Source organism: Chanodichthys erythropterus, chromosome 24 (assembly GCF_024489055.1).
Source record: "Chanodichthys erythropterus isolate Z2021 chromosome 24, ASM2448905v1, whole genome shotgun sequence".
NCBI classification, from domain to species: domain Eukaryota; kingdom Metazoa; phylum Chordata; class Actinopteri; order Cypriniformes; family Xenocyprididae; genus Chanodichthys; species Chanodichthys erythropterus.
Window position 1 is genome coordinate 21703284 of NC_090244.1, and position 26205 is coordinate 21729488.

Genomic DNA, 26205 nt, shown 5'->3' on the forward strand with positions numbered 1-26205 from the left:
CTCTCCTCCATCATGAGTGGATACGTCCCCTACTGCTGACTGGCTACATACTCTTTATTTTTTTTATCCTATTTACACAGCCAGGACTACATGCAAGCTGGAAAAAAATACTGTATTTGTACATAGAACAGACGTCTAGCAAATATTCACAACATTTAGGTGTTGATTTCAATTTTCAACTGCGTTTCTCAGAAAACACTTACTGAACCTTTAAGGCTAATTATTGGATTACACTGCGTCGTTATTCCAATAAAAGAAAATACACCTTTTGCGAGAATTGTTTTACATTGAATTATCATTAATATGATCAGATATGCAATTCTATTGTCAAATGATCAGTTTTACAAACATTTATTCTTTACAGAGTACTAAACAAATCATAAATAGAACCATTAAGGAACTGGAATTGTTACAAGGAACTTGAACTGTTAAATTATTTATGTTCCCATGCTTAGTTGTGATGCATTAAAATTCATTTTTGTTGTTGTTTTTTGCTGTGAGTTCAATATTTTTTCTTATGTCTTATTTCCCCACAGGTGGAGCGAGAAATCGCCATCTTGAAGCTAATAGAACACCCACATGTATTAAAGTTACACGATGTCTACGAAAATAAGAAATATTTGTAAGTATTTATAAGTATTATAATAATAAGTTTGATGAAAGTAAAATATTGCTGTGCTTATTTGTATTGATTTGTAGTGTTCAAGATTTTTTTATAGATATTAAAACTTACTAATAATAAAATGATTACATAATATATATACTACTAATAATAAATACATTTATGTTTCATAATCTTAGGCTATATGTAAATGATAAATGAGTTTCTCATACATCCTAAGATGCAAACGATAAACATTTTTGAACATGTACCATGGAGGAACCATAGTTTAGTTTGAAGTACCACATCAAAGTACCATGGACACAGTTCTTTTTGCAAGGGCACTTATTTTGACTTTTTTTTTTTTTTAAATATACTTTCTATATTTATACTTATTTTGCAATTATTTAATATGACTACAATTGCTAACCCGAAATTTGAGAGTGTTTAGCAAAAACAAAGTTTGGTGGTGTGTATAGCCTGAAAGTTTGGCAGAAATGCAAGTGTAAATGTGTTTGATCTTGAAAGTTTTTAGACGAGAGGGATTCTTCTGGTGCTAAAACACTCTTAATGAAGAACGTGTGAAGCAGCCTGTTAGTCACAGCAGTTTGAGAGCTGCTAATGGGGCCACGACTCATCCTTCATGTAAACACCATGATAATTCACTTAGCATTTTTTGGCATCAACAAATCTTCATAAAAATGATTTACCTCATCATTCACTTGTTTATATTTTCTCTGGTTTTGAAGCACTGCATGAGGTTAATATTTTACATCTCTTGGTATCATGGTAGTACTGTGATTTTCTAACATTTTTATCATTCTTACTATGCATATGAGCCAAAACATTATGACCACCTGCCCAATATGCTATTGGTCCGCCACGTGCTGCCAAAACAGAGCCGGCCCGCCGAGGCACGGACTCTACAAGACCCCTGATGGTGACGTTAGCAGCAGATCCTTCAAGTCCTGTTGGTTGCGAGGTGGAGTCACCATGGATCAAACTTGTTGGTCCAGCACATCCCACAGATGCTCAATAGAATTGAGATCTGGGGAATTTGGAGGCCAGGGCAACACCTTGAACTCTTCATCATGTTCTTCAAACCATTCCTGAACAATGTGTGCAGTGTGACAGTATGTATTAGCCTTCTGAAAGAGGTCACTTCCACCAGGAAACACCACTGACATGAAAGGGTGAACCTGGTCTTTAACAATGTTTAGGAAGGTGGCATGTGTCGAATTTGCATCCACATGAATGGTCGGAACCAGGGTTTCCCAGCCGAACATTGAGCAGAGCATCACATTCCCTCCACTGGATTGTCATCGTCCCACAATGCATCCTGGTGCCATCACACTCCCTCCATCGGCTTCCCCAGGTAAACGTCGAACATGTGATGTTAAAGAAAACTGGACTCATAGAACCAGGCGACCTTCTTCCACTCCTCCAAAGTCCAGTTCAGATGCTCATATGCCCGTTGTAGGCACTTTCAGCAGTGGACAGGTCATCATGACTATGCAGCCCCATATGCAGCAGAGTGCGAAGCACTGTGTGTTGTGATACATTGCTCCCATAACCATCATTCACATTTGTGTGCCACAGTAGACCTTCTGTTGGCTCGGAGCAGATGGGATAGCCTTCATTGCCCTCGTGCATGGATGAGCCTTGGCACCAAACACCCTGCAATCAGTTTGTGGTTTGTCCCTCCTCAGACACTGTTGGAAAATTCTCAACACTGCTGACGGGGAGCAACACAAGCCTCGGCATTTCAGAGATACTCTGACCCAGTCGCCTTGCCATGACAATTTGGCCCTTGTCAAAGTCGCTCATATCTTTATATCTGCATTTTTCTCCTGCATCAAACACGTTGATTACAAGAACTGATTGTTTGCTTACCATCTAATCTAGGGGTCGGCAATTAATTTTGGCATCGGGCCAAAAAAAAAATTGCCACTAGATGGCGGGCCAGAACATAGTCAAAGGACAATTTGAGATATTAATTGAAAAATGCAACCAGAATTGCCTGTGACAGACTGTAACAGTGTCTTTTGTAACTGGTAATGAGCTGTTACTCTGTTAAATCCTGTAAAGTGATTAACAAAAAGCCATTTTTGTGTGGCGGTGTCTGGGTTTTACACTGGATAAATTAATAAAGTGGAGTAGTGACACATAACCTGGCAAGTATCTTCATTCACCAACTTGCAACATAGAAAGCCTAGCTAAAACACACATATGTGGTAGATTCGGAATGGATAAAAATGACTTGAATAAGCCCATTAATGGCATGTTTGTGTTAAACAAACTATGGTTTATTTCCTCTTTCCATATTGTGAATGATAAATATGTAACATTTTAATTTGCTTGTTACACAGTTGATCCTAACTTTTTATATTAATTATTGACATAGCCTACTTTTACATTCAGAATTATTCCTTGGCATCCTCACGCACTAAAGTCCAATTTTTTTTATTGTTTGCATACTGGAGGTATGCTATTAAGCCGTGTGCAGAGTCATGTTAGCTAACATTTAAGCTAGCTTGTGAGAGAAAATGGCACTATCAAACACTCTAAAAGAGGAAAGTTGTCAGCGAAAATGGGGCATACAAAGAAGAATGGAAAGACAACTATTCATTCATCCTACCTGTTTTGTAAATGTATAGCTGGTGTGTCTTATCTGCAATGAAGTTGTCGCTGTTTTCAAATAATATAACACCGACACCAGACGCAAGCGGCGCGATGCTACAAAAGATAATAAAACCCATTATAATGATATTGACTACACTGGATGCAGCACACAACACATTCCCAACAGTAAACGGATTCCCCATTCTATTTCTGACATAGTCCAAGTGCTTTGCAGCGGTTGGTTTGTCGCGTTCTGTGTAGACAGCTTTTAGCTGTTGTGGTGCGTCAGGTGTATACGGTGATAATATTAGACGGCACCACGAGACAAAAATCTATTTCAGAACCAGCCACTATCAAAATAATCTGCCTGCAGGTACGGGCCAGATATTATTGCTGGCGGGCCAGTTTTGGCCTGCGGGCCGCCTATTGCCGACCACTGATCTAATCTGGCCTTGTTAAGAGATGATTTTCAAAATCAACGATTTTCGCTTCACCTGTGACTGGTCATTATGTTTTGGCTCATCAGTGACCATGAATATGACAATCATTCTACACTAGGGGTCAGCCTTTTTGTCAATGAAGTGCCAAGTCGTGCCATTTCATGATTACCCCTCCATGTTGCATAGGTCTACACTGCATATCACAGTTTCATGATATTATCACTTTTTTTTAGTACTGCTGCCAGGTTATGCCAGTAGGTGGCGATAAGTGATTCATTGACATCAAGTTTCTCAGTATTAACTTGTGCACTGAGCTGTTGTATAAAACAATGTCACACTCACGATTGTGCTGTTGGTTGAGCGTTAGAGAACGCAATGGCAGTGATGGAAACAGAACAATAATTTAATGGCTTGACATTCAGTTTACTAGTTAAAAAAGAAAGAATTGAGTGGAGGTTAATCTAACCGACTATGACACCAAACTGTTGCCATCTAACACAGATACATACAAATCACTTGGCTTGGAAGAGAAACTCACACATTCACAAATGTTGTTTAATTATGAATAGTTTATGACACTGACTCGCTTTTTTTGACTGTTGTGTGACTGTATCTGAAGACAGTTTCTCCACAGAAACTTAAAAATGCACTGTTCGTTCAGGCTCTCTAGTCCTTCAAACTTTTCCTGACAATCTTTCAAAAACAGCCTAATTTCAAACCATACCCACATGTTATCGTCAAGAAGACTTAACAAAACTAAAACCCACTAAAAGTTTTATCGTGTTTACTTTCTGGGTATCCCTTTTATCTTCACACTCACCATCCATTGTGCGCTCTTGGTTCACACACTTGGACAATGTAGAACGGAAGCTGTCAGCCACGTATTTCACTGCCTTGTACAACCTCCAACCAAAGAGAATCACTCTCGACTCTGTTTCCTTGTTTAGATGAATATCCCCCATGCTTGGAGATGAAATTGTCTATTCTCTTTGAGACTTCAAGGTTCTTTGAAAATTGCCTTAAGAAAAACATTAGTTCTTTTAGTGAGGTTTCATTATAGACTCCATTAAATCTAAATCCATGTCTGTTAGCTTTGATGCTATCCACTTTATATGCTACTGTTCTCCTAAATGTTTACAAACTGAAGTGTTTACACTTAAAAATGGTCCTAAAATATTGATGACTCATGGTTATGAAGGAAATTTTAATTCTTAACTTTAATTTTTAATTCTAACATATCTAACATTTCTTTTTCTTGCAGGAATAACATTTATATACTTTTGAATACTAAATGCCCTTGAGCCAAACACTTGAGCCAAAATTACTGTGTGTCTGAATATAACAAAAGAGGAAACAATACTAGACAGGTGTCTAACCTCATGATCAAGGAATCCAAATTTGCTTTTACCTAGTAGCAAAGAATTATACATATATAGAACCAATCAAATTGGAGAAAAATTCTGTAATTAATCATATCACCTTTGCCATGCTCCTATTCTTTAATAACTGTTGTGCTCTCTTTGTCGGGGGGAATTCTCTGAAGTTGGTCCGAGTTCCTCCCGGCCGTGATTAAAGCATATTGAAGAACATTTTCTGGAGTTTGTCTGGTTAGTACTGCACAGCAGGTTAGTGGAACACTAGAGATCTTATTCCCAAGTGATAATGTTCCTAGGGGGCGAGACTCAGCAAGACGTCAACTAGGAGATGCTCTAGAGGATAGAAGTGTCAATTAGGAGACTCCCTAGCATAACTTAAAGGGAAAGTTCACCCAAAAATGAAAATTATCTCATGATTTACTCCCCCTCAAGCCATTCTAGGTGTATATGACTATATGATTCTTTCCGATGAACACAATCTAAAAAATATCCTGGCTCTTCCAGGCTTTATAATTGTACAGGGAGTGCAGAATTATTAGGCAAGTTGATTTTCTGATCATATTTTTTTTTCCAAGCACATTTTACCAATTCCAATCCACATCAATCTTAATAACTACTATTAATATTGTTTTTAATAATTTATAAGTGATATATAATTGTTCATGAAGGCTGGAAATGAAAAATGCCCTATATTCAGGTGTGCAGAATAATTAGGCAGGTTTTCTTTTACAGATAAAATGAGCCAAAAAAGAGATTTAACTCAGACTGAAAAGTCAAAAATTATTAAATACTCATGAGAAGGACGCAATACTAATGTAATACTAGAAATTGCAAAGTTAAAGCATGACCATTGGACAGTGAAATGCTCATTGGGTCAGCGGGGTCATACAAAAACAGCTGGAGAAGAAAAGACACGTTAACTGCAAAATAATTAAGAATTAAGGTGAAGAATTAAGTGTGAAACCATCAGGAACCCTTTAGTCTCCAGCGCCACCATTTCCCAGTACTGAAACCTACCTGGAGTCTTCAGAAGTGTGAGGTGTCAGGATCTCAGAGACTTAAGTTAGGTGAAGAATCCTAAAAAATGACCCGCTCTTAATAAGAATCACAAGCTGAAGTGTTATAAAATACATGAAGACTGGGTTTTTATAGGCCTTATAGACAGACAGCTTGAGAGTGACTCCTGAAGGACCAGCACCACATCCTCTTGTACCACTGTTTGAAGAATTTATCTTCCAGAATCTGGCAGTAAGGTGTGGGAGTTCACTTTTAGTCCATCTCTTATCCTGAAATGTCCATCTTGCAGAGATGGACTAAATGATCTTCCAAAACTTACTGCCAGATTCTGGAAGATAAATTCTTCAAACAGTGGTACAAGAGGATGTGGTGCTGGTCCTTCAGGAGTCACTCTCAAGCTGTCTGTCTATAAGGCCTATAAAAATCCAGTCTTCATGTACTTTATAACACTTCAGCTTGTGATTCTTATTAAGAGCGGGTCATTTTTTAGGATTCTTCACCTAACCTAAGTCTCTGAGATCCTGACACCTCACACTTCTGAAGACTCCAGGTAGGTTTCAGTACTGGGAAATGGTGGCGCTGGAGACTAAAGGGTTCCTGATGGTTTCACACTTAATTCTTCACCTTAATTCTTAATTATTTTGCAGTTAACGTGTCTTTTCTTCTCCAGCTGTTTTTGTATGACCCCGCTGACCCAATGAGCATTTCACTGTCCAATGGTCATGCTTTAACTTTGCAATTTCTAGTATTACATTAGTATTGCGTCCTTCTCATGAGTATTTAATAATTTTTGACTTTTCAGTCTGAGTTAAATCTCTTTTTTGGCTCATTTTATCTGTAAAAGAAAACCTGCCTAATAATTCTGCACACCTGAATATAGGGCATTTTTCATTTCCATCCTTCATGAACAATTATATATCACTTATAAATTATTAAAAACAATATTAATAGTAGTTATTAAGATTGATGTGGATTGGAATTGGTAAAATTTGCTTGGAAAAAAAATATGATCAGAAAATCAACTTGCCTAATAATTCTGCACTCCCTGTAGTGAAGTGGGCGTGAGATTTTGAAGCCCAAAAAAGCACCATCATAAAAGTAATCTTACGCTACTCCTATGTCATACATTGCATCAGAAGTTACTCTTTTGGCTAAAGTCGATTTGCTTGGCCGTCTGCCGGAAGCTAGTTATTATAGTTTATAAAGTTGGTAAAGTTTATAAAGTTGGTATGGATATTTTTCTTACAAAAACGCATTGCTTGACTTCAGAAGGCCTTAACTAAATTTCACACCCTCCTTCACTCCCATTATAAAGCTTGGAAGAGCCAGAATATATTTTATAATGTAACTCCAATTGTGTTTGTCTGAAAGAAGATAGTCATATACACCTAGGATGGCTTGAGGGTGAGTAAATCATGGGATAATTTTCATTTTTAGGTGAACTATCCCCTCGAGTCCGGTGTGCAGGGGAATTTCAACCAATTGAAATTTTCATGGAATTGCTGTGACATGACAACCCGTGACGTTCCACTCAGACCTGTTCCAGTCGGAATTATGCAACGCTATCAATTGCAAATTCATTAGTCAACACCATTGCTGAGTATTTTCTGCTTAAAACTGCGTACCAAGGACAGTCTCAAAATCGCAGTTTGAATCCATGCAGGGCTTTTCTCCACTGACTTTCTACGATGTTCAAAGCGTTCCTAAGGATGCTGATTTTTATTTTTCTATAAGCAGGTGTCTACTCTGAGATGAGACGGCGAATGGGAACATGATTTGTGAAACAGTAGCAACAATTATCAGCTGTTTGACAATGTAGTCAAGCCAAAGGCTAATCATATCAATTACCGTGTCCGGCGTTGTAGAGAGCAAAATGTACAACGCATTACCATTTTAATTAGGGCTGTCAATGTTAATGCATTAAGCATGCGATTAATTCAATATCCTTAACACATTTAAATAATTTAACACAAATAAATTAATGAAGTAAGCACAATTGCGTCATTAGTGTAATTTACGTCACACAGTAAGATGATCTTGGGAGTCGGGAGTTTATCACACTGAGCATCTACAATAGCGCGAGCACCACCCTGGTAGGTGGAAAATTCTAACCCTTTAACCCGTTTCACTTCTCAGTTTGTGATCAGACCGTTTTAAGCTACTAAACTCCTAAAGTTTTGAGTCGAATGATCCAGTAAGCGAATGCATTTAAACAATCAGTCCAAAACAGTGCTAATGTAAGGAAAACCAGGCTTATTACTTCAGAGATGGCAGAGAAAACAGTGCCTCGCTGCCTGTTTTCAATGAATTGTACATTCGAGTGTCTATTTAGCTTTAAAACAAGAGCTCCGTCATATTCTGTCATTGTGTCTGTGTGAAATACAGACAGACACATCAAAACACCGCTATAAGGCCAAGTGATACACAAACTACATTGCTTGTCTGGATAAAGCAAACCAGCGTCTCGCTAGTAAAGTTTTGATGAATGCGAATTGTAATCGAGGTAAAGATGATTGTGGTGATGTACAGTAAGCACGTGGGTCTGTTATATTGATGCGTAAACAGACTGTGAATGTGCGCACTTTCATTTATGCACAGACACATTTCAGTACATTCACGTTGTTTCCACACACATTCAGGTTAATGTTTTTATCTGTCATGTGTATGTTGCTGTGTTTAGTAATTCTGAATGTATCCATATATATGCAGTCAGGTCAAGGTGATTGGTTTAGTTTTTTTTTTTGGTATCTCCATGTGGTCCTGACGTCTAAAACATAAACAAGCTCTTTGCTGTTGCACTGTACACATACTGTACACTGAATTCTGAAAAGTTTTGTTCTGTAATGTTTGTGTGTGTTCTGGTGTGCATAAATTTGTGAATTATATGACTCCATATATCATTTGGTTATTATGTGTCATTTTGGATTATTCAAGTGTCTTTTTTTTGGAAAGACACTAAATTGACTTTACTGGATATAGCAAATGATGACAAAATTAAACACATTAAACAAGATAAATGATGTATGCTTAATTTCACAATAAGTATGTGATTATTCGCAATTAAAAATGTTAATCTATTGACAGCCCTAATTGTAATACATCGACTTGTAGACGACCCTGTTTAACTCCTTCTTCCTCTTCTTTTTCTGAATCGGTTTCTGGTTCAAACATTCATGGCTGAATTAAACCAATATTTCCACTTGTCATTGTGTAGCATTTACTACAGTTGACTGAGTGGATCAGGTAGTCCGGGTTGATGTGATTGAGTGGAGGCGGGGACTAATTTGCATATTCAAGGGACTGCATATACTAAATGAAGCAAGGGTGTAGAGTTACAAGAAATTATTTTCACAGGAAAATTTGTCATTTGGATTATCAAAGTTGAGTTTTAAGGGATTTTATTGACTGCAGGGGGACTTTAATGGTTCATAAGTTATCCAGGCCCTTTGATATGTCCCGCCCAAACTTCCTGTTTAAGTACAAAGTATGTTGGGTTCTATAATGTTATTCTCTCTCTTCTTTCTGTTTGCAGATATTTGGTTTTAGAGCATGTGTCAGGCGGCGAGCTGTTTGACTATCTGGTAAAGAAGGGCAGATTAACACCCAAAGAAGCTCGAAAGTTCTTCAGACAGATCATCTCAGCTCTGGACTTCTGCCACAGTCACTCAATATGGTGAGTGTGACCAGCCATTCCTGAACATGTTGTGTTTTTATGGAAATTATTATGGCTGTGTTCTTGTATTGAGGCAAATGAAAGCATCTTTTTTAGAACATTTGGTCTCAAATGTATTACACACAAACAAGCCATAAATGTGAACATTATTAAGTTTGAAATGCTCCAAAGCAGACAGAAAAAACTAAATGAAAAGTTATTCTAACACAAAGCCTCAGCAATGCGTCCTAAAAGCCAGTCCAGCCTAGACTTTCCCACCTTTTTCACAGTTAATAGATTAGAGGCGACTGGTGAGCTGGTGCAAACTCTTCCCTCTTGAGCTCGTTAAATTCATATTCATACCCCGGGGCTTTCGATTATAACCATATCAAGATATCAGACTCAAGCTCTTTTTTTTTTCTTTCTCTCAAAAGCCATCCGAGGCAAGGCAAAACGAGGCACGTCGCCTCTCATAGTTTCTCTTCTTGATTTATGATCAGAGGCTTCATCCGGACTGCTTTTTTGGAGGGATCGTTTGGTCTGTGGGAGAATTCGCCATTATGAATCAAACCATGTGATCATGTGATATTCCCTTTTTTAAAATGGTCCAAATGGTGATTGAATGACCCATCCAATGTGTTAACATATTGTTTATTATATTCCAAAAAGAATAACCACATAAATTGAAGACAAAATTATTTTTTTGACTCAAAAAAGGGAAATGAAACTGCTTGTTTGATAGATTTTCACACATCAATAGCTTTTGCAGGTTTTAAACCAGCAACTCTTTATTCAATTGATTACAGTTTGTCATCACAATAAAACCACTGTGTAACCGAATTTGTAGACGTTTCATTTGACGAAATATCTGAAGCTGTTATTTCTGTAAGCTGGTAATTTCATTTGTTTTTGATAATTGGTCCTGTTTGGTTCACTGAAGCATAAAGTCGGGTTATGAAAATTGGAAAAGGTGAGGGCTTAACCAACGATGTATAATGATCATGTTCTTTTACAAACATCATTAGCAGATATTGACTTTTGAACCACATCATCGGTTTTAATCAGGCCTTTTGTTTTGCAAATACCTTGTTGCAGTGAAGGAAATGTTGGAAAATGGTGTTTTATCCCTATAAATGCACTTATGCTGCTTTTTAGTCATTCTAGGAAGTTCCTACTTACGATAAATTGACATCATGTGCATTAAAATCATTTTGGCCGAATCCAACTGAACATTTTGGGCAACTATGTATGGCTTTCTCTGTTTTTTTTCCCACCAACTGTTAGAGTTAATGAGACAAAATGCAAAATGAAGCGCAAAGGATGGTCATTAGAGAAGGAATTTCAGGTTTTATTGCTAAGCTTTATTACTATTCTTCATCAACAGTACATAAAATATCTAAAAACTAAATTGTTTTGTAAATAGTCACATTTACAACATAATTATCATCAGTACCAATTAGGATCTGGCATGATTTTTTACTCAGAAATCTAGAGTTTCCCAACTGCCAATTAAGGTATTCCTTTACAAAAACGTATCGTTCCAGAAAACCCCTGTGGCAAACTTCTGGAAAATGCATTTTCCAAGGGTTATGGTGCCGTTCATGTGCTCTCATCTCGTACATGATCATTCTGACAGCGGTAACTTGAAGGCAAAATCTTTACTTTGAGCTGCACCTCTGAAACACTGAGAGAAGAAAAACTGACACCTGGATAAACGAGCAAATCCTCTCATTTAGCGTAAGAGTGTTATCAAGCTGATGTATTTAGAGATAAAAGGGAGGTATTATGGGTAATCAGTGTGGGTCTTTTACACCACACACATACACATTTGCATTTGTGCACATCCACATATAGACAAGATGAAAGAATTCCCTCACAACAAAGTAGTGTGGTACTGTGATGCTCTCAGATGGTAATACCATGGTACTTTGATATACTATGGAGCTGGATAGTCTTAGGTGAAAGGATAAAGTAATCTTAAAGGTGACCTATTATGCCCCTTTTTACATGATGTAATATAAGTCTCAGGTATCCCCAGAATGTGTCTGTGAAGTTTCAGCCCAAAATACCCCATGGATTTTTTTTACTATACCATGTTTTAACTGCCTATTTTTGGGTGGGGGGAAAAGTGCTGATTTGGTGTGTGTACCTTTTAAATGCAAATGAGCTCATGCTCCCTCAGGATAACAATACACTGAGGCATAAACAATACAGGAGAAGCTCACACAGCAAATATAACTCAAAATGGATCATTACAAACTGGTCGTGACGCAGCATATCAGATCACGTAGGTAATGCATGTATTTTGTGGATGTTTGCTAACATACAAATCTGAATGGGTTTGATAGCATGCTGCACGGCTAACGTGGCTAAAGCTACACACTGTTGGAGAATCTCAATAAGAATGAAGATGCGTTCATGAATTATACAGACTGCAAGTGTTTTTGGTTAAAAATGAAAATAACTGCATGGCTCTGGTCTCCATGAATACAGTAAAAAACAATGGTAACTCTAACCAAATTTAACAGTACATTAGCAACGTGCTAATGAAACGCATTCAGAAAGACAATTTGCAAACATCACAAAATATAAATGAAATTGGGTCAACTCACCTTCCTTCACATAGCTTTAGTAATCCTGAAGACATTCAAGTGTGTTTGATCAGGGTTGTAGCTAAACTGTGCAGGACAGCTGCACTCCATATGGTACACTGTTGTCGCTTGCGAAAACAAAATGGCGGTGCCATTGGTGGAAACATACAGATTAAGGAGCAGTAATATTATAATAAGATCCCCTTACTACGTCACAAGGGAAGCAAAATCTGAATGGACGCTAGACGATGCTAAATACAGGTGTAAACGGGGTTTAAGGGTGCTTTCACACCCGACTCATTTAGTTTGGTTGAATCATACTAAATTTCGTTTGCGGTTTGTTTGGGCAGGAGCGAAAGCGGTAGTGTCTGATTCTGTGAGTGAGCACATTATTTACACATAGTTGAAAACCAACGAGCGCCTCTTCATCTTAAATGTTGTGTAATTGCACTTCTCCATGCAAGAATGCTGTCCTGATGAAGGCTTTTTCCCGCTCTGCTTCATTATAACATTCATATATGGTCCCGACACACTGACACAGCCTACTAGACAACATCCAGAGAGAGCATGTGCGTTTGTATTTGCCGCAGCATTAAAGGTGCCCTAGAATCAAAAATTGAATTTACTTGACATAGTTGAATAACAAGAGTTCAGTACATGGAAATGACATACAGTGAGTTTCAAACTCCATTGTTTCCTCCTCCTTATATAAATTTAATTTGTTTAAAAGTCCTCTGAAGAACAGGCGAATCTCAACATAACACCGACTGTTACATAACAGTCAAGATCATTAATATGTATGACCCCAATATTTGCATATGCATATATCCAAATAGCACGCGATTTAAAGGGGCCACGCACTGAATTGGTGCATAGTTAATGATGCCCCAAAATAGGCAGTTAAAAAAATAATAATTTAAAAAAAATCTATGGGGTATTTTGAGCTGACACTTCAGACACATTCAGGGGGCACCTTAGACTTATATTACATCTTGTAAAAACTGGTTCTAGGGCACCTTTAATATGAATGTAGTATATAATTTAACAGTGGGAATGACAGCTATATTCATATAGTGTTTGCGTGTGTCTCGACATTTACATATACAGACACAATAAGCTCATGGAGTGAATTTGTCAATCATTATATATGAAGCTGAGAAAACTCTGACCAATAAGATGATAGTTATACTCGCATGTGACTTCCATAAACGCATTTTGGTATGCTTTTAAATGACGCTGTGTGAAAGCGAACCAAACCAAGAAGAAAATGCAACATTGTAACAAATTAAGTCCCAAAACAAATGATCCATATGTGTGAAAACACCCTAAAATGTTTTTAGCTTTCGACCCCTTCCAGTGTTAGTCGGAAACATTTTTGACCAGATTGCTTTCATACTGTAAACGCTCATGTTCGAATGTGCTACAAAAGACCGCCTACTCTCCGCCTAATGAGTAAACATTATGGGAAGTGCAGTAGCCAGACATGATTTAAACTGTCAGCTGAAGACCCAAGTTTGGTTTGAAGACAAATAATATACCAATCACAACGTTCTCTCCATTCCTGATTTCTAAAGGCAGGAACACACCAAGCCAACGGTCGGCCGTCAGGCAGTTTTTGTTCGTCGGCCGACTAAGTTTTCTCAGTGTGTTCCACACCGTTGGCTGAAGTTGGTCCTCGTCTGCTTTTTTTCTGCCGATTCGAAAATGTTGAATCGGCGTTAGAGCTCGTCGGGCCATCTGATCATTCTGATTGGCTGTTCAGATACTGCCACCTGCTGGTTCAGAAAGGCATTTAATCTCACGCAGGCGCAGAACGGACGTGCTACTTGGCCGTCGGCTGTTTAGCGTCAGTTTGGTGTGTCAGGGCATCTTTGGACACAGACGCTGCCAACGTGAGCCAACCCCGCAGTCTGCTTTCGTCACCACTAGCTCGTCGGCGTCGGCTTGATGTGTTCCTGCCTTAACGCGCACTCACAGCATGTGGTTGTCAGAGCAGAAACTAAAGCTGCTGTTCTCCATGTGTTCTTCTATTGTCTCCTTTCATGTTCATATGTAAATTGCGCAAGTTTATTTCATACATTAGATTAAAAGGTCTGAAAAAAAAAACCCAGACATTTAACTGCCCATAAACCCTCCCCTCAAGGATATCAGGACAGTTGTGGTTGTAAAAATACCAGGTGTAAATAGGAATGCGTCTCCCTCATCTACTTGATCCGATCAACCAAAATGCATCTTAATAAACAGTAAACTGTAAACAGGGCCTTAGTGTGTCTGCTGAGCCCAGTGGACTCCAGTGTCTTGCCGTCTCTCGTCCGTGCATCATTTCTCAGAGCTGCAGGCCTCACGCAGAGCAGAAGTAGGGCCAGTATGCTACACCAAGGATGAGAAATGTCCCTGCCATGCTGTCACACTTCCCTGGCTGTTTGCTTACTTCATATGTGACTGAGAGACGCCTGTTCCCTCTGATCTCATGCAGGGACAGTCAGCAGGGGATGATGGGAGAATTACCTACCCAATATTCTCTTTTTCCACTGCTGTCCTTTCCCATTTCAATATTCGTCTCGCTCTTGCGACTTGTCTGGCAATCTTTTTGTCTTTTTGCTTGTCCGTTGTCTGACTTTTCTCTGTCATTCTCTTTGTCTACAAATAAAACTTACATATTATCATTTTCAAAACCTGCTTAGACAGCATTTAAGGCATCAGAGGGGTGTATGACAGCTGTTCCAAAAGGTAAGCAGCATAATTACACTTAAGTATGTGCATTAATTATGCTAATTAAACATATTATGCATAATTACAATGATTTGAACCTCCATTTTCACCTTTTTGGGTTAACTGATACTTTAAGGTGATACAAATATGAATTGTGCAATGTAAGCACATTGGAAAAGCGGGCCTGTTGCGGCATTTCTGAAAAACTCCAAAAATGCACATAAAATATAAAATTCACTGCAGTTTCCATCTGAAATGAATACTAATGGCAGTAAAGAACCAACAACTTTTATTTATTTTTTAAAAAATTATGATCACAGGGCAGATTATCGATTAAAGGTGCCCTAAAATTAAAAATTGAATTTATATTGGCATAGTTAAATAACAAGAGTTCAGTACATGGAAATGACATACAGTGAGTCTCAAACTCCATTGTTTCCTCCTCCTTATATAAATCTCATTTGTTTAAAAGACCTCTGGAGAACAGGCAAATTTCAACATAACACCAACTGTTACGTAACAGTCGGGGTGTACGCCCCCAATATTTGCATATGCCAGCCCATGTTCAAAGCATTAGACAAGGGCAGGACGTCTGGATGTGCACAGCTGAATCATCAGACTAGGTAAGCAAGCAAGAACAATAGCAAAAAAAAAATCAATAAAAAAAAAATCCATGATAACATGATATTTTTAGTGATATTTGTAAATTGTCTTTCTAAATGTTTCGTTAGCATGTTGCTAATGTACTGTTAAATGTGGTTAAAGTTACCATTGTTTCTTACTGTATTCACGGAGACAAGAGCCATTGCTATTTTCATTATTAAACACTTGCAGTCTGTATAATTCATAAACACAACTTCATTCTTTATAAATTTCTCAAACAGTGTAGCATTAGCCATTAGCCATGGATCACAGCCTCAAATTCATTCAGAATCAAATGTAAACATCCAAATAAATACAATACTCACATAATCTGACGCATGCATGCAGTATCCATTTTGAGGGTTATATTAGCAGCGTAAACTTTGTTTATGCACTGTTTAAGGCAAGCACGAGCTCCGTGGGCGGGGAGCGTGAGCATTTAAAGGGGCCGCAACATGAATCAGCGCATTTCTAATTATGCCAGCTCCACGTACAGTATATGGCTTTTCTGACACAGTAAACTTGCTCGGTAGCTCACCTGGTACCATATCCTACTATTTTTAAATAGGAATCCACAAAATCCTGAGTTTTACATGAAGGTAAAAAGGTTTCCCTCACAGACAGTAGGGGCTTTCGCACCAGAGGAACCTTTTCATAGTTCCTAGAACTATTGGCTGAAGTTCCCGGATTTTGCTGTGTAGAACGCAGGAACTATGATTTTAGTTCTAGAAACTCCTTTTGGAGGAGCTAATTTAGCTCCTACTTCAGAGTAGGGTCTAAACCAGCTCTATAGGAACTATCAGTGATGTAAGTGAATGCTGAATGGTCAAATATCGGTACCTGGCATTTTTAAAAAGCTGTGTAAACATATTTAATTCACGAACGTGGTAAACAGTGATAAAAGCATTTACCTGTTGTCTGCAGGGTTGTATTCTTTTCTCCGCCTCGATGATATGTAATACTTAAAGTTGTCATAGGAGATTTCATCTCTTAGCACCACTTTTTGCGCTTTCAGTCACGTAGATTGTGTTTACATTCCATTTCTCTTATCACAAAACCCACGACACACAACAAACAGCTACGATCGCGACATCCTCCATTCACCGGTTTTAGCATTTGTAAATGCCGTGCTTAAAGACGCCACTTTCGGCCGATTTAGAGTTCCTATTCCCGGTGAGAATGCAACCAGGAACGTGGCCCGGGGGAGAAATTAGTTCTCGTGGAACTATCCTAGTGGCTAGTTCCTAGAACTATTCAGTGCAAAAGCCCCTAGTGTTGGCAGGTCCGGGTTGTTTTTCATGTCCCCATGTTGAAGCGACCACAAATAACATTATATTTAGCCCCTAGAATGCAATTTTTACCAGGGGATCCCCCCAAAATGCGACTAGGCTGGTTTTGGGCTAATTTTGAGTAGCAATTAGGCGGGTTTTATTGTCAATTTCAATTGTTCAAGTAGCTTGGGCGAATTTGTCACGTTGACCAACAGAAAACTTCTTGGTTTGAAAGTGACTTATGTGTGAACTATGCTTCATGCATCGCTACATTTATTGACAATAGACCTTTTTTTTTGCCCACAAAATTTCTCTGAAATGTCACTATTGCGACTGAACCTTATCATATTGTTAGCATAGCTACATGCTAACATCAAACAATTGGAATCAATTGAGTCAAAGCCTATTTTTTGGTCTGTAAAGTTGCTGCCTTCCAAATCACTTACTTATAAGGTTACAGTTTTCGATCAGAGCTCATGTTACTGTATACTGTTGAGCATCCACACATTTCCCCTGAGATTTTGTTTTAAGCTTTTTTTGTTTTGTTTTGTTTTGTTTTTTTGTGATGGACAGATTGAATTGTTGTTTAGGAGTTTTAATAGCTGAAGGCCGACCGCTCATTCAATGTCTTTCTGTCCACCTACGAGATCATCGTTCTGGAGCTTCTAGACATGAATATTCCTCCAAATATAGCTACTAATAGAGTCAGTGTATGACAACGCCTGTCAGACAGAGCATACATATATACACCTAGCTGTCTAGCTGAAAGGAATAACTCACCCAACCCATTTTTACTGATGTTTCCAAGACTATATTGACTCACTTAACTCCCACCTGCTCCAGAAATAAAGATCTGTACAGCAGCACCCCCTTCAACCCCTTGGCGGTAATAAGAGTCACAAGGAGATCATTTAAGAAATCTGGAATCAGCACAAATGCACTTTCTGTACTTCTTTATTTGACTTTCTGAGTGCACAACTGTGTTATAAGGTTTTTATGTGCCACTAGAGAATGTTTTGGATGAGATCTCGGCTCTTGTAATGGGGTTACCACTGTGCTGGATCCCACTTTGATATCCCAGTTAATTCAGTGACCCTGAGGTTTTGTGTGGAAAACTGTTGTCAGTGGTAATAACTGATAATCATCATGTTTGGCTTCTGGTAGAAAAATATGATCACTTTTGTTTTGCTGTCAAAACGCAAAGAAAAAAAAAACTATAATGTCACGGGAGGCCAAATTTTGTGGTATGCCACTGGACAGAGAAAGTTGCATTTAGTTTTCTTGATGACAATATGGACTGATACACTGTGCACAATAATACCAGGAATGTGCATTGAGAAACTAAATTGTCCAACATTAGATAGCCAGCATGCAGAGAAGCCAAAGCACTACTTAACATGTAGACATACATGTTTTGTAATTAAACTCTTTCATAATTAGACCGCTGTGAACAGCATGCGATTAAGATGGCTAATGTACTATCGCATGTGCCGCCTGCTGCTCTTTACATTACAATAATGTAAAGCTTGTTTGAGAGCTAATTGAGCCCTTAAAATATGGTGGAAATTAAAAAAACAAAACAAAACAAAACAAAAAATGCTACAGTGGAAGTTTTGACACTGAATAATCTCTGATGCCAATGTTACCTTTTCTTGTTAGATTTTATTTATTTATAAATATGTGTTCATTTTATTCATCTATTAATTCGTTCATTTAAAAACATATGTTCATGTATCGAATTTATTAATTTATTAATGAATTCTCAAAAATATTTATATATTTATTAAATCATTCATTCTTTTAAAATATATTTGTTCATTCATTTTGTTTTATTCATTAATTTAAAAATATTTGATTTAATCATTCATACATTTAAAATGTTTGCTCATTCATTTGATTTATTAATTCAATAATATTTGTTCATTCATATGATTTATTCATTTAAAAACGTAATGTAATTTATTGTTCATTAATTTTTAAATAAATTTAAATATTTTATTATATTTAATCATTCATACTTTTAAATATATCATTCATTTTATTTTATTTATTCATTCATTTAAAATTATATTATTTATTTAATTAATCATTCATTCTTTTAAAATATTTTTTCATTCATTTTATTAATTAATTTGTTCATTCAAGATATTTATTTTCATTCATTCATTAAACTTTTAATCTTTTTGAAAATGTCTATTCATTTTATTTATCAGTTAATGTAAAATATTCATTTAATTCATTATTTTTTATATTTTTTATAAATTCATTTATGAATATTATCTCATTCATTCACTCTCACTCACTCACTCACTCACTCACTCACTCATTCATTCACTTTCTCACTAACTAATTCATTTACTCACACATTCATTCAATTATTCATTAATTCACTTTCTCATTCATTCACTCACTCCTTCCATTCATTCATTCATTCATTCATTCATTCATTCATTCATTCATTCATTCACTTACTCCACTCATTCACACTTACTCACTCACTCACTAGTTCATTCATTCATTCACTCACTCACTCACTCACACACTCATTCACACACTCATTCACTCACTCATTCACTCACTCACTCACTAACTCACTCACTCACTCACTCACTCACTCATTCATTCACTTTCTCACTAACTAATTCATTTACTCACACATTCATTCAACTATTCATTAATTCACTTTCTCATTCATTCACTCACTCCTTCCACTCATTCATTCATTCATTCATTCACTTACTCCACTCATTCACACTTACTCACTCACTCACTCACTCACTCATTCACACACTCATTCACTCACTCACTAACTCACTCACTCACACACTCTCTCACTCACTCACTCACTCACACACTCATTCACACTCACTCATTAATTCACACACTCATTCACACACTCACTCATTCAATCATTCATTCATTCATTCATTCACTCATTCACTCCACTCATTCACACTTACTCACTCACTCACTCACTCATTCACACACTCTCACTCACTCATTAATTCACACACTCATTCACACACTCACTCACTCATTCAATCATTCACACACTCACTCATTCAATCATTCACACACTCACTCACTCACTCACTCACTCACTCATTCACACACTCATTCACTCACTCACTAACTCACTCACTCACACACTCTCTCACTCACTCACTCACTCACACACTCATTCACTCACTCACTCATTAATTCACACACTCATTCACACACTCACTCATTCAATCATTCATTCATTCATTCACTCATTCACTCCACTCATTCACACTTACTCACTCACTCACTCACTCATTCACACACTCTCACTCACTCATTAATTCACACACTCATTCACACACTCACTCACTCATTCAATCATTCACACACTCACTCATTCAATCATTCACACACTCACTCACTTACTCACTCACACACTCATTCACACACTCTCACTCACTCATTAATTCACACACTCATTCACACACTCACTCATTCAATCATTCACTCACTCACTCATTCATTCACACACTCACTCACTCATTCACACACTCACTCACTCATTCACACACTAATTTATTGTTCATTAATTTTTAAATAAATGTAAATATTTTATTTATTTAATCATTCATACTTTTAAATATATCATTCATTTTATTTTATTCATTCATTTAAAATTATATTATTTATTTAATTAATCATTCATTCTTTTAAAATATTCTTTCATTCATTTTATTAATTAATTTGTTCATTCCAGATATATTTTTTCATTCATTCATTAAACTTTTAATCTTTTTGAAAATGTCTATTCATTTTATTTATCAGTTAATGTAAAATATTCATTTAATTCATTATTTGTTATATTTTTTATAAATTAATTTATGAATATTATCTCATTCACTCTCACTCACTCACTCACTCATTCATACACTTTCTCACTAACTAATTCATTTAATCACACATTCATTCAATTATTCATTAATTCCCTTTCTCATTCATTCACTCACTCCCTCCACTCATTAATTCATTCATTCACTTACTCCACTCATTCACACTTACTCACTCACTCACTCACTCGCTCATTCATTCATTCATTCATTCACTCACTCACTCACTCACTCACTCACTCATTCACACACACACACACACACTCACACTCACACTCTCATTCACTCACTCACTCACTCACTCATTCACACACTCTCACTCACTCATTAATTCACACACTCATTCACACACTCACTCATTCAATCATTCACACACACACACACACACACACACACACACACACTCACTCACACTCACACTCACACTCACACTCTCATTCACTCACTCACTCACTCATTCACACACTTTCACTCACTCATTAATTCACACACTCATTCACTCACTCACTCATTCAACCATTCACACACTCACTCACTCACACACTCATTCATTCATTCATTTACTCACTCACTCTCTCACTCATTCATACACTCCTCACTCATTCATTCACACGCACTCACTCATTCAATTATTCATTCATTCACTTTCTCATTCAGTCATTCACTCACACTCACTCACTCCACTCATACATACACTCACTCACTCACTCACTCACTCGTTCATTCATTCATTCACTCTCACTCAATCTACTCATTCACACACTCACTCACTCATTCATTCATTCACTTTCTCATTGTCATTCACTCAATCTCACTCGTTCGTTCGTTCATTCATTCACTCGCTCACTTACTCACTCGTTCATTCATTCATTCACTCGCTCACTCACTCACTCCTCATTCACTCACTCATACACTCACTCACTCACTCCTCATACACTCACTGCCTCACTCCTCATTCACTCACTCATACACTCACTCACTCACTCATTCAATTATTCATTCACTTTCTGATTCACTCATTCATTCATTCACTCACTCACTCGTTCATTCATTTATACATTCATTCACTCACTCACACACTCACTCACTCACTTAACTGACTCACTCAATTATTCATTAATTCACTTTCTCATTCATTCACTCTCACTCCATTCAGACACTCACTCAGGCAAGGCAAGGCACTCACTCATACTCTCACTCACTCCTCATTCACTCACTCATACACTCACTTACTCACTCATTCAATTATTCATTCATTCACTTTCTGATTCACTCATTCATTCATTCACTCACTCACTCACTCGTTCATTCATACATTCATACATTCATTCACTCACTCATACACTCTCACTCACTCACTCCTCATTCACTCACTCATACTCTCTCACTCACTCCTCATTCACTCACTTACACTCACTCACTCATTCAATTATTCATTCATTCACTTTCTGATTCACTCGTTCATTCATTCATACATTCATTCACTCACTCACTCACTCACTCACTCAATTATTCATTAATTCACTTTCTCATTCATTCATTCATTCTCACTCACTCACTCACTCACTCACTCACTCACTCACTCACTCGTTCATTCATTCATTCACTCTCACTCAATCTACTCATTCACACACTCACTCACTCATTCATTCATTCACTTTCTCATTGTCATTAACTCAATCTCACTCGTTCGTTCGTTCATTCATTCACTCGCTCACTTACTCACTCGTTCATTCATTCATTCACTCGCTCACTCACTCACTCCTCATTCACTCACTCATACACTCACTCACTCACTCCTCATACACTCACTGCCTCACTCCTCATTCACTCACTCATACACTCACTCACTCACTCATTCAATTATTCATTCACTTTCTGATTCACTCATTCATTCATTCACTCACTCACTCGTTCATTCATTTATACATTCATTCACTCACTCACACACTCACTCACTCACTTAACTGACTCACTCAATTATTCATTAATTCACTTTCTCATTCATTCACTCTCACTCCATTCAGACACTCACTCAGGCAAGGCAAGGCACTCACTCATACTCTCACTCACTCCTCATTCACTCACTCATACACTCACTTACTCACTCATTCAATTATTCATTCATTCACTTTCTGATTCACTCATTCATTCATTCATTCATTCATTCACTCACTCACTCACTCGTTCATTCATACATTCATACATTCATTCACTCACTCATACACTCTCACTCACTCACTCCTCATTCACTCACTCATACTCTCTCACTCACTCCTCATTCACTCACTTACACTCACTCACTCATTCAATTATTCATTCATTCACTTTCTGATTCACTCGTTCATTCATTCATACATTCATTCACTCACTCACTCACTCACTCAATTATTCATTAATTCACTTTCTCATTCATTCATTCATTCTCACTCACTCACTCACTCACTCACTCACTCACTCACTCACTCACTCACTCACTCACTCACTCACTCACTCACTCACTCACTCACTCACTCATTGTGAATGAGAAGAGTGAGTGAGTGAGAGAATGAAGCACCAAAAAACATCATGTTGGAGCTGACAACACACCAGGCCATGTCTCTAACCATGTTTTTATTTATGAAAATAAATAAAGTAATCTTTAATCACGCAGATGTTAAACAGATACTATTTATTGCGTTTTTATAGGAAGGACTACTTCAGCCAGAACTGCCGTTTTGACGGTCACCATAAAAAAATATATTAAGCAACATTTAAATGCAGATCTCTATCACCAAACAACACAACACTGTGGTCTTAAAAAAATTAAACTATCACTGGGCCAATAAATGTGCAATTTAAGATCTCACGGCAGACTGGTGGAAATATTCGATGCCTCTGCGCCCTCAGTGGCAAATACCAACAAGATGCTATCAAAAGCATCATGGGATGTTTTATTACCACAACCAAACTAACATGCAGTTTGCTTTCCCACGTTTCTCCATTAACCTGCAGACCAGAGGGGTTGAAATTAACCTCACAGCTGTTCGATTAGGAAAATATATAGTCAGTCGCTGATCATATCAACAAACAGCTTCTGTTCAGGAGAGATTACGACATCTGGGTCACGTTAATGTGTCAGGCAGTGACTTTAAAGAGTCGTTATGGATGTTACCAGTGTGACAGCTAATAAACCCCACCTCTGCAATTTGTCCCATGGACATTTTTGAGGTATAAATCTTTTCATATTCAGTTTTATTAGCCCATGTGAGATTCAGGTTCATAAATGTGTTTGTGTGTGTGAGTTTTTATTTATGTTCACTTTGAGTTCCACCTTCACCAGAGCCGGCCCGTTATATAGGCAGTATAGGCAAATGCTAAGGGCGCAATCTCGCTAGGGGGGGGGCATAGAGGCCGGATGCATGGACAGGGGCGGATCTACCGGGGTGGCACGGGGTGGCATCTGCCACCCTAATAAAAAGCTTTGCCTCCCCAAAATTATCACAGAATAAAATATGTAATTAGTGTTTCAAGTACTGCTTTTCAGGAGCGGCGCTTCAATATGATGACTAAAAAAATTTGCGCAACTCAAAGTAATGGCAAGAAAACACGTCTTTCAATAAACTGTGCATCATGGTTGCACGCAGCGCGCCCAGTGTGCTTCATTAATAAATGACTCTTATGAATCGGTTCATTGAGAGTCAAAAACACAGTGCAGCCAAGTTCACTTACGATTTTTTTCCCATATTTGTACGTGAATCGGAAAATTGCTGCTTCCCAGCTAACTCAGAAGTCCTGTGAAAATTGTCACATCCGAATATGTCTGAAATTTTTGTAATTTTTGGGCGAGCTGAAAGTGGTGCATACCAAGTTCATACTTATTTTTCTCATGCATTTCATCTACTGCAAGATCAATTTATAATAGTAAAATTAAATAGAGGTATTTTTGTTACCGTGTTATATGAATTGATCTCACTAGTGTTCACTGGGCAGTGCAGTAGTCTGTGTATTTGTTTTGTGTGTCATCTGATGCCAAAGTTTGATTTTGTCTGACAAGAATAAGTTTTTGGCTAGAACATTTTATTTTGACCTGGACATTTGAGGTTTGTGCAAGTTGGTGTATAATTTTGATATTGTGTTTAGTTGTAAGAAAAATTGTTTCATGAATTGTGCATTAGCAATCAAGAAAAACAATAGAGACTGAAAAGTTTGAAGGACAAATTTATGTTGGCTTGTCATAAACCCAACTTCAATTCTTGTTTAAAAAATGTAAAAACTTTGGTCAGTTAGTCCAGAATACTATAAATGTTCTGGGTGATTGCTATACTGTTGCTAGGTGGTTGCTAGGAGATTCTGGGTGGTTGCAAGGCTCTTGTTATGCAGTTGCTGATGTCTTGCTAGAGTATGTGGTTGATAGGGGGTTTTGGGGGAACACACACAGACATTCCCAACTCTGTTAACCAACTCTGTTAAACTCTGTTCCCAACTCATTCCAAACTCTGTTTTTTTTTTGCTCTTTAACTTGCACTAAAATGTGATTTAAACCATTGAAGTAGCCTGTGTAATATTAATAAAACTGCTCATCTCCTTTAGTGATACAAGCTCAGACTCATTTAGAAGTTTTTCATATAGTATTTACTTGGTGCCATAATGAATACTGATATTTTGTTATTTATTAATTTTAAACAGTATATAGATACTTATTGGTAATGTAATGTTTGTGAACACAATTGTGTATGTAAGGCTATAAATCTCCAAAAACTATGCATGAGCACTTGCTTTGGTGTTGCCACCCCTCATAGACCTCATGCCACCCCTTTGCCACCCTATAAATAATTCTCTAGATTCGCCCCTTTGGATAAATCACAGTATAAGGGGGCGCCAAAAAAAAAAAAAAAAATCTTGCCTAGGGTGCCAAAGAGGCTAGGGCCGGCACTGACCTTCACTCTAAATTTCCATAGACATTTTTAGTAGTAAACTTTTTATTTGATGAGTATCTTGCAAAGTATTAATATACACACCTGAACAATAATCTCAACTCAGTAATCATCTGTAGTGAGAATCAACCAACCAAGTAACAAACAAACAAACAAACAAACAAACAAACAAACAAACAAACAAACAAACAAACAAACAAACAAACACAAATAACTGTTATGACAAAAAAACAAAACAAAAACAAAAAAAATCTGAAAAACAGCAAATCAATCTTACAGCAGTAATCACATACATTTTTCATGCTGCAGTAGATATTGTAATATGAAATTGTTTGCATTGTTTGCATTGCTAATTTGGGAAAAGATATGAAGAGAATATTGTTGTTTTAACAAGTTTTTATATCTATTACTGTATGTAGTAATTAACTTTTTTTTCTGTGACTCAAAAGCCCTGTGGATAAAATGAAATATTTACCTGCAATATTCTGTGGAT

General features: G+C 37.3%; 1 protein-coding gene across 1 annotated transcript in view; it reads left to right on the forward strand.

The window, feature by feature from the left end:
* The window catches only part of brsk2a (BR serine/threonine kinase 2a), a 273553-nt gene that overhangs the window by 193304 nt on the left and 54044 nt on the right, over positions 1-26205 (forward strand). Inside the window, exons 3-4 of the mRNA XM_067379486.1 lie at positions 537-622; positions 9589-9729. Of these exons, the coding sequence (XP_067235587.1) occupies positions 537-622; positions 9589-9729 (227 nt within the window). The remainder of the gene's footprint in view (positions 1-536; positions 623-9588; positions 9730-26205) is intronic.